Here is a 10,282-nt window from a genome sequence, read left to right as displayed (position 1 = left end):
TCTCTCTGTCTCTGTCTCTCTGTCTCTGTCTCTCTGTCTCTGCTCACTTTGTGTATGGGGTGGAGTGCATACATGTAGCAATCAGAGGACAACTTGCTACAGTTGTTTCTCTCCTTCCGTCCTGGGGTCCCAGGGCTCAGACTCAGGCTGTCAGGCTTGGCAGCAAGCCCCTTTCCCCATTGAGCCGTCTTGTTGCCCTCTCTTAGTCTCTGATTTGGAGCCACTTTGCAGTCTGTCTTTGTGCTTTAGAGTTCCTGCTTAGGTGTGCTGTTTACATACCTGACTTTTCCTTTTAAAAAAAAGTATGCTTTAAACTTTGGCTTATTTAAAATGGACAGGGTCTTACTTCGTATCTTGGTCTGTAATTGTAGCAGTCCTGGGAGCATAGGATGGCAAGTAGACTGTCATACACTGACTGAGTCGGGGCTCTGGAGCACACCACTTGGTTTCAGACCTTAAGTACATTCCTGAATACCAGTGTTCTCTCCCACGAGAGTTCTTGCCTGTGAAGTGAGGACACTCTCACAGGTGGCTCGACTGCTAAAGGTGCTTGTCACCAAGTGAGTTTGATCTCCGGGACCCAAAAAGTGAAAGGAGAAAACCAGCTCCCTCAAGCTGTCCCCTGACCTCTCCCTGCTAAATCAGTAAATGAAGTGAGTTAGCAAGGAAGATGGTGGTGCTGGCTCACAGGCCTGAGAACACTGAAGGCATGTCCCCTTAACGGCTGCCAGCTGCTACTCACCCCTAGGTGGATGCCAGTGTGGCAGAAGCTGCTGTGCGGCTCCTCTTCCCACCCCTTTCTTCACATCTAGCGTTAGGCGCACAGCTCTGCAGTTTGTAGCAAGCTTAGGTTGGGGAGCACTGCCCCAGAAGAGGGGCTCCCTTGTGCTAGTTGGTGAACCCAGGAGTGCTGGTACCATAGGGTTTCCTGTCCAAGATTCTGAACAGAGAAGTGACTTTTCCCATGTGCTACGTGTAGTCAAGTATGTTTTATTTTAGGAAGTTATATAGTTCTTCACCATTTGGTGTTAAGGTATTAAAGATGACCTTTTCATTGTATTTTAATATATTTAAAATGCATTTTTTTTTTAAAAAGGAACAGACTGCACCTATTCCCAAATGTTTCTAGACATTTTACTGGTCTATGTCAGCCAAGGAAATTATTCCCCTGAATCATGCATGGTTGGCTTTGAACAACATATAATGTAAAAATTCATTAATGCAGCTATTAATTGACTGGATTTTTGTTGACGTCCTCCTGAGTGCCTGGCACTATGCCAAGTGGTCCACCCTTCTCATCTTCCCATAGTTAATCCCGTGAACTCTACACCTCACTCACACGTATCCCAATAAGGATATGACGTAGAGGTCGCCCAGCGCAAAGGCATGCAGCTGTAGGTAGTGTAGGATGATGAGGACCCAGCCTCCACTTCCAGAGACCCTCTGTGCTCCTGTCTGTTAGGCATCAACCCTATGTGCTTTGGACCTGTAGAATTTTAAAATCCACAACTCCAGAAGTTCATGAGAATCTTTTTTTGGGGATGGTGGGAGAGACAGGGTATCAATTAGCTGATGCTAGCCTGGAGTTTACTATGTAACCAAGGATGGCTGTGGACTTATAGGCATGTGCAGTCATGCTCAGTTTTATGTGGAGCTGAGCATCCAACCCAAGGCCGTGTGCAGGCCAGGCAAGCATGCTACCATCTAAGCTACACTGCAGCTCCCTTACCACCATCTCTCTGTCTCTCTGAGGCCAAGTGAAAGAAATTGATTTAGTAAGAAAAGGGAGGAAACTCCCAAGAGTGGGAGGGGCCCAATGAGTGGGAGAGGTCCTAAGAGTGGGAGGGGTCCTAAGAGTGGCAGGGGTCCTAAGAATGGGAGGGGGTCCATGGAAGAATCCTGAGTATCTTGTTAATGAGTGAATGTTGCTGAGGGTCATTTTAAAAACTATGGCTCTAATGGTACAAGGTTTGGAAACTTTTCCTGTGCTATATATAGTATTCACAGGTGGGAATTCCTTATTCTGGGGCCTCTGAATTGGGAATGAAATGCTCACCTTGCCGTAGTGTTAGCTGCTGAAGCCACAGATGGTAGGTTCCAGTGTTTAATTCTGAAGGCATGTCTCAGTCTTCTGGGGCTGGGGATGTAGCTCAGTTGGTGTTTCCATAGCACGCAGGAAACCCTAGATTTGACCCCTAGCATGTCATGAACCTGGCAGTGGCAGAAACTCTCTTCCCAGCACTAGGGAAGTGCAGTAGAAACTCAGTCATCCTGGGATACACAGAGTCTGGTGACAGTCAGGGCTACATAAATGTCTCAGAAAAACAAAGTCAAGGATGGACCCCGGAGCCCCATTCTAGACTGCTGGGAAATTCCGTGACTGGGGTACCCTCTTCTGTCTCCAGGGTGACTTGGGTTGAGCTTCCCCCTGGCTTTTGCTGGGTGATTAGATGTCTCACTACCCTTAGGAAGAGTTGGGTACCCTTGCCTAAGGATTGCTGTCCCAGGCATTCTAAAATTCTAAGTTAATTTTGTGATGAGAAGTGATAACTAAAGCAAATCTTGGGGCCATCAGAACACCGTAGGGCATTTTTTTAATCCCTTCTTTTCCTTAATTGTTGACTGGTTACAAGCTTTCTCAGAATTCATTTCTGAGAATTACTTAGTAACACGCTGGCAGGTACCTTGTTCTAGATGACAGTTGCGTAAGAGTAACGTTATGGCTGGGGGCTTACTCATCGCTGATAGACTAAATGCCCCTCAGGGGTTCACAACATCTGGGAAGCTCCTCTGGGGGCTCCCTACCTCAGTACCCTGGTCCATGAGGCTGCCGTGCTCTGCCTTGCCTCCCACCAGCCTCTCCTTACATCAGACTGTGTGCTGGACTCATCTGACCGCCTGGACCCCACCCTGAGCACAGTCCTCTCACTGTCTGCTAGCGCCTCCTTTTTCACCAGAGCAGTTAGCACTGGCTGGACCCCAGCATTTCACACAGTCCTGACTCAGCATAGTTGGCTTTCCTGAGGAGGAGAGGACTGCATGCTTCGGGACCCTCCCCTTAGGAACTGGGCTGAGCCGAGCATGTGAGGCTTCCTCTCAGGGCCGGGAGTTGAGAGCTGTGATTTGCTGAGGCAAAGCTGAAGTGCCTCAAGCCCACTGACTTTCTAATCCTGTGCTGCTGCGCTCCCACGGAGCTTCACCCTGCCCCCATGTTGTAGGTCAGTGACAACAGTTATTTGGGATGTATGTCCATGAGGCTCAATTAGAGGGCAAATGATCCCTTTGGATTAGAGTTAATTTTATGGTCTCGTACAGTAGGGTTTTGTCTTCTGGGCAAGAGCTGTATCCTGAGACCTGAGCAGTATGAGACATCTCAGACTTGGAAGAGTTCACTTTTGTGTTGTTTTGTTTCTCTTTGGTCTCCTTTCCCCCTGTGCTAAGGACATACAGTGGTCTAGGAGACTTAGCCCAGCTAGGTTTGGGTAGTGCAAGACTGTTTGTTTCACAAAGCTGCTAAAAGCCCCAGGTCCCTCCATGGGGTAGAGAGAGAGGCCTTTGAGAGTCTGATAGCCAGACAGCCTCACAGCGGTGGTGTGCGGGCACCCGCAGGCACTTTGCATATACTTCCAGAGCTTCAAGAGCTTGCTGGATGCCCTTTGTGGACCCTGAATTTCTGTTTGAGGATTTTGGTTGCTAACTCATCCGACACAGCAGGGTCCTAGCTCTCTCCCAAGGCTGTCTCTCTCTGACTTGGTCTCCTGTGTTCTGTGTCCTGTCTTGTTTTTGTAATAACCTGCTGGACCCGCTCAGGCCCAGAAGAGGCGCTATTCTCCAGGAGCCCAGGTATCGGTTGCGGTCAGCACTTGACCCGCCATGCTTGTCCCTTAGTCTCACCATCCACCTGACATTTCTTGCTGCTTAGAGTCTGTTGTGTCAGGAGTTCTGAGTCTCTGGTCTTGACTGCATTTCCACCTTGCATGTTGACTGTCTGAAACAGTGTGGGGCTTGTCCAAAGAGCGCATGCCTCGTCTTCCCTCCCCTCCATCACTCTGCCCCTCTGCAGTGACTTGCACTGGGATCATTCTGGAATGGCTAGTTCACCAGTTTTGAGGGGGAGTTTGCTTGTATAGCTCCGCTGGAGAGAAGGCAACTAAGTAGTGGGAACGCAAGTAGGTGACGTGGGACCTTGCTCTCTCACTGTTGGTGCCCTTGGGGGCGTTACTTGTGGGTGGGCTGGAAGTCTTGACTAGGAACAGTGGTTGTGGCTAGAGAAGCCCCCAGAGCCTGTCCCAGCAGTGCTTTCTGGATTGATTCATTTTGCATCAAGTATTGGCAGGATATTAGGGTCAGAAAGGAGCTGTCTAGACTGGAAAGATTCCCTGACCACTCAAACAGGTAATTTTGAGAATGCCTGCTGTGTGCAGACACTTCAGTTGGGCAGAGGATAGGGCTGAAGTGGAGACCTGGGAGATAGTTTTCCTTTTCAAGCAGCAGCTGGGGAGAAAGGTGCCTACCCCCCGAGGAGGAGACTCTTGGTGTGCAGTACCAAACAGTGATTGCTGGGAGGAGTGGAGTGACCCCCAGTGTCTTACAGGGCCACTGCAGGTCTACCCTGGGTCTGCAGAGTTCCTAACATCCAGTGTGGAGCCCGTGCTCCCTGAGTCCATGCCCCTGTGCATGCTCATCTGTATGTGGGTCCTGCTGGGATGGGCTGTTTACGATGAGGCAGGGGGCTCAGTTCCTCTCACTGTGGTACAGACATGGCTGAGAGTCTGCCTTTCTGTCTGCTTCTCCCTCCCTGTGTTCCAGCGGGTATTCCCCTACATCTCAGCCATGGTGAACAATGGCTCCCTCAGCTACGATCATGAGCGGGACGGGCGACCCACAGAGCTGGGTGGCTGCACAGCCATTGTCCGAAATATCCGTTATGATACCTTCCTCGTGATTCGCTATGTCAAGAGGCATCTGACGGTGAGTCCCGTCTTGGAGCAGCTGGTGGTATGCACTGCCTCTTCTCCCGTGGCCCGACCCTGACACTGTTTGTCTTATTCCAGATAATGATGGATATTGATGGCAAACATGAGTGGAGGGACTGCATTGAGATGCCTGGGGTCCGGCTTCCCCGGGGCTATTACTTCGGCACTTCCTCCATCACTGGGGATCTCTCTGGTACTGTACTGCCCCTTCTCTCTGTGCCTCAATTGACCCCTTTAGTCAGGACCCCAGGCTTAGTGAGGCCCCCTCAAAGGACAGCTAGATAGAGAACTATGGGAAGCCACTCAGGTGGTTTCAGAATGCTGCACATTCTTGTCTAGATCTGTAAAAGTTCCAATCCAGGCTCCTTTGGGACAGTTGTAGCCAGGAGCTGCCTAAGCATTGAGTGCGTGTGTTTTGTCTGGGCAGCTCTTCTGGCCTGTGCCTCTCACCCATACTTACTGCCGTGCCCTTCTTATAGCTGCCCCCTGACTCCACCATCCCCTCCTAACCACTCCAGTGTCTCTCCCTCTTTGTTCAGACATTTGAATGAAGCTTGCGGACAAGTTTGCTAACCATCTGCCTCCTCCTGAGCTGCACTTGGTACTGTAAATGTCTACTGTGCCATCTGCACACTGTAGAGAGCGTTGCCCTGGCTCGCTTCTGACCAGCAGCGTCTGCCTCCTGTGCACAGTGCACTGTCTCTGCCTTTCTTTGACTGTTCTGCAGTTCATCTCATCAGTACTGGGGTTCCTACCTTCCTTGGTTGACATGCCAGCACCATACTTAATTTTGGCCTGGGCAGCCAATTTTTAAAAATATCTATAAACTTCTAAGCTATAGAAGTATAGTTTTGTTGTCATTAATGTTGGCTTTTTGCTTGTTGGTTTCTTTGCATTTTGGTTTTGTCTTGCTTTGTATCCAGACCTGACCTAGTGATGTGGCCAGCCTCAACCTTTTCCTTGCCGGAATTACAGGCGTGCACCACCACACCCAGCATAATTGCTTTTTTTTTTTTTTTTTCTTTAAATTCAAGCACTTGAGAAAGTTGCAGTTAGCTCTCATTTGTTCCAGGCTCTGATGTCCTCACACTGTAGAACATTGCCTAGGGTTAGTTCTGAAAGAAGGACAAAGGCAAGGGGAAGGAAAAGGTGGAGGTCAAGGCAGGCGGGTCTCTGAGTGTTAGGCCAGCATGGTCTATATAATGAGTTCCAGGACAGCCAGGGCTATATAAACCTGCCTAAAGGAAGGAAGAAAAGAGAGATGAGCCGGCTACCTAACAGTTCCGGGCCAGAGTGAACTACAGGATGACACCTGCCTCAAAAAAAGAAATGAAGGAAAGAAAGGGAAGGTCAGTTTTCTGCATAGCTTATTTGATGTTTTATTTGTTTCTTTGCTTTACTTTGTTTTGTGATAGGGTCTATGTAGCCCAGGCTGGCCTAGAACTTGCTGTGTAGCCAAAACTAGCCTTGAACCTCAGGTTCTTTCTGCCTCGGCCTCCCACGTGCTGAGATTACATGCATGATACTATTCCTGGCCTGCCCTTGCTTTTTATCCTGTCCTGTAGTTTAAACTTATTTCCGACAGCACAAACATTTTCAAGACAAAGATGAAGTGAAGACTGTAGCAGAGCAAGGAGCTGTGGATGTGCCCTGATAACAAAAATCAGAAATCCAAGCCTCTGGCAACAGCTAGTCTCGAAGGAAATAAGTCAATCCCTGCCGAAGGGAGCAGAGCTTCGTCAAGAGTTAGCTTACTCTACATCTGCGGCAAGAAGCTTTGCAAGCTTAGAAGTTAGAAAAGCCCGAAGGCCATTCAGTCTCAGCACTCAGGAGACAGAGGTGGGGGATCTGTAAGTTCTAGAACAACAAGGGCTACATAAGAAGACCCTGTCTCAAACAAAAGTTTAAAAAGCCCAAACCCTACTGAACAAGAACAAAAACTTTAAAAAAGAGAAATTGGGCACAGGGACTCTTGCCTATAATTCTAGCATTAACAAGACTGAGACTAGAAAGTCACAGGTTTGAGGCTAGCAGCCTGTGCTACCTAGTGAGAACCTGTCTCATAAAACCAACTAAACAAGGAGACATAGGCCTGGGTTGGGAAGCACAGCATCTTCCGTGCATGTAGTCTTGGCCTGACTGACCAAGATCCATTAACCAGATGCTGTGTGCATGCGTGTATGGATATACACGTGTGCTCATGCTCCACCATGAGGAAGCTGCAGTGTGCTGTGTCCTCTCTCACCACTAAAAGATCTTAATGTATGATAGGGGTTTACTTATCTTTCAGTAGTTTTTAAGGTCTTAGATGTTTATTTGCGCGTGTGTGTGTGTGTGTGTGTGTGTGTGTGTGTGTGTGTCTTGTATGTACACATGTATGCAAGTGCCTGCATAGGTCAGAAGAGGATGTCAGATCCCCTGGAGCGTGAGCTACAGATGTTTCTGAGTCATGTGATATATGCTGCGAACTGAACTCTGGCCCTCAGCAAATGTTCTTAACCACTGAGCCATCAATTATTTTCAATATTACCTTTAGATTTTTTATTATATAAGTAATGCATAGTTCCCAGTAAAATAGAATATATCCAATTCCTTCTTCCTTTAGATGAGAAAAGTACGAAGCTTTAAGGAAAGTTTGGGTTCTGCTGCCGCTGCTGCTTTTAAGATTGCTCTATCATCCTGGCTGGCCTGAGTATGGCCTGCGATTGAGTTAGCCTTGAATTTGTACCAGTTTTCCTGTCTCTGCCGCTCAAGTGCTAGAATTACAGGCATGTGCCACCACACTTGGCTTTTTTCTTTTTTAATTAAGGGCTGATATCTCAGGCATGCACCGTCACAGGGTCTCACATGACACTAGCACCAACATGTGTCATTTCCTTAGCTCATACTCACTGTCTCTGTCCCCTGTCTCCTTGCTGTCCTGCAGCTCTTCCCTTCCCCAGATTGTCCTCTCTTTGTATTTGGCTTGTGTATTTAAGTCTGCATTCCACATAGGAGAGAAAACATGCTGTATTTGTGCCCCCCCCACCACGCCTTGGTTCCACCTCCCTTCTCCTGTTAGCCTCCGTGCTCCCCTGAAAAGTCAGTCTTCTTTCTGTCACTGCTGTCAGTTGAGAGAGAGGCTTGTATCAGAGGCTTGAAGCAAGATGCAAACTCCAGAAGCCCTTGTTGAGGGCGATGGAGTAATCCTCCATTCTTCCTTTAGATAACCATGATGTCATTTCCCTCAAGTTGTTTGAGCTGACTGGAGTGAGGACCCCAGAAGAAGAAAAGCTACATCGAGATGTATTCCTGCCCTCGGTGGACAATCTGAAGCTGCCAGAGAGTGAGTGTGGGATTCTGAGAATGGCCTGTGCTTAGAGAGGAGGTAGCAGTGTCCGTGGAGTCTGGGGGGTGACTGGTGCCCACAGCTCTCAGGCCCTTCTGTGCTCCTGACAGGCACAAGGAATGCCTGCATTACCTCCCCATCTGTCCTGTTGCAGGCAAAGCAGCAGCAACAGCAGGCGGGTGGCTGCTTCATTTTTAAATAGAGCCACCTAGAATGGGGGAGGTCAGGGATCTGGTTCCTCAGAAGTGGGTGTCAGAATTTGGGGACTGGACACCCTGTTGACCATTGTAGGGTAGGCTCTGTATTCCTCACTGTTGTTTTACTTCCTCAGTGACAGTACCACCAACGCCCCTGAGTGGCCTGGCTCTCTTCCTTATTGTCTTCTTCTCCTTGGTGTTTTCGGTATTTGCCATTGTCATCGGGATCATACTCTACAACAAATGGCAAGACCAGAGCCGGAAACGCTTCTACTGAGCCCTCCGCCATCAGTCCCTCTATGGTGTTTACCATAAGGTGTGGGTCTGAGCATACAGCCTGGCGAGTCGGCCCATTGTTCAGGGACTGTGTTCTGTCACTGGAGCTTTGAATGCGGGGATCCTGCATCCTCACGGTCATCCATGGGAACATCTCACTGGCCCAGGATACCACCACAGGGCCGAGCAGCTGTGGTATGCCTTTTCTTGGAGTCCTTCCACTTTCAGAGTGCAGAGACATGGAGAAATACCTACTGTGATGCCAATTACACAGATAGCCCAAGTGTGGACTGGACACAGTAGGCCTTCCATTGCATTTTAGAATTCCCAAATAGAAAACCAGAACCCGTACAATCTGGAGACCCACTTACTAGTCTTTGCTTTGCCCATGCCTCTGTCTACTTCAGAAGCTCCTTGGCAGTCTGGATGGAGACTTCTCCCTCACCCGCCTGTCTCCCTCCACTCACCGTCCTCTTTATATGCATCCTTAGCTAGGAAAGTAGGTTGCTGCTCTCTTTAGGTGGCCCTGGGGCTTCCTGCAGCCACTCATTACTTCAGCCTCTTTTCTGCTGGGTGGATCCTGTTTCTGACTGTGGCTGTGTCTTCCGCTTTCCTCATCAAAGTCCTTCAGGCCTTTGGGTGGTTTGGCTAAAAGTTGTTACAACTCAAGAGAAGCTCGGAGGAGTTGACATGCTGTGAGGTTAACTATGGAATCATCCAGGTCCAGGTGTGCCTCAGAGAGCAGTGTTGGCTGCGTCTGACCTCGTGGAGTCATCTGGACCTGCTGGAGCCTGCTTAGTCGCATGTGTTGTGCTTGTCCTGATTCTTGGGATTCTGCTCTGAGTGTTGGAAGGGATAAGCAGCTTTTCTCTTACTCCCTGGACTTGGACACGCCCTGGGCTAAGAGGTTTGGACATGCCCCCGAGGCATTTGGCCTCTTTCTGAGAAGAGACAGTTGGTGATCTCCTCTTACACATCTGAGAGTGAAAGCCCTTCATCCTCTGTGCCTGGAAAGTTCTGGTCCTGGGGCAGCGGCACAGCTTGAGTGCCCTTCTGTGTCACCTATTACACTGCCTTATTCCACAAGTGTCACATGCTGCTCACCTATCTGCCCTGTGGTTAAATTGGTTACAGGCTAGTCTCCCTGGAGCGCCTGGCACAGTTCTCTGTAGCCCGAGGAAAAGGCTTCATAAAGTAGCTGATGGAACCAGTCATGCGTTGTGGCTCAGTGGCCTTCTTGTAGTGTGGACTTGATTGGGGGCTCCAGCCCTTTTCCTGAGCCTCAGGTGTGTCTGCTCTCATCCTGCCCCTCCTGGATGGTTGGGAAACCCCTCACCCCATCCCTTACCCTATCTGTCCGTAAACTAGGAGGAAGGGCACCCTGGCTGCAGGTGAGAGTTCGTCTCAGCCCCCTGTCTTTCCCATGTAGACATTAAAGCAGGATAGTCTGTGTTGCCCTTATGCAGGAGAAAAAAAAAAGATGGGGTGCAGAAAGCCTTACACCT

General features: G+C 49.2%; 1 protein-coding gene across 3 annotated transcripts in view; it reads left to right on the top strand.

Annotated features, from left to right (window-relative positions):
* The window catches only part of Lman2l (lectin, mannose binding 2 like), a 21,948-nt gene extending 11,957 nt beyond the window's left edge, over positions 1–9,991 (top strand). The window contains exons 5-9 of one of the 3 annotated variants that reach the window (XM_021197553.1): positions 3,811–3,843; positions 4,810–4,971; positions 5,055–5,169; positions 8,182–8,301; positions 8,636–9,991. In XM_021197553.1, the coding sequence (XP_021053212.1) occupies positions 3,811–3,843; positions 4,810–4,971; positions 5,055–5,169; positions 8,182–8,301; positions 8,636–8,778 (573 nt within the window). In that variant the 3' untranslated portion in view covers positions 8,779–9,991. The remainder of the gene's footprint in view (positions 1–3,810; positions 3,844–4,809; positions 4,972–5,054; positions 5,170–8,181; positions 8,302–8,635) is intronic. The other 2 variants (XM_029538755.1, XM_021197554.1) reach the window with 2 other exon arrangements.
* The last annotated feature ends 291 nt before the right edge of the window (positions 9,992–10,282 follow it).

The sequence above is a fragment of the Mus pahari genome, chromosome 5 (genome assembly GCF_900095145.1).
Source record: "Mus pahari chromosome 5, PAHARI_EIJ_v1.1, whole genome shotgun sequence".
In the NCBI taxonomy this organism is placed as follows: Eukaryota; Metazoa; Chordata; class Mammalia; order Rodentia; family Muridae; genus Mus; species Mus pahari.
This window is presented reverse-complemented; position numbering and strand designations above follow the sequence as displayed.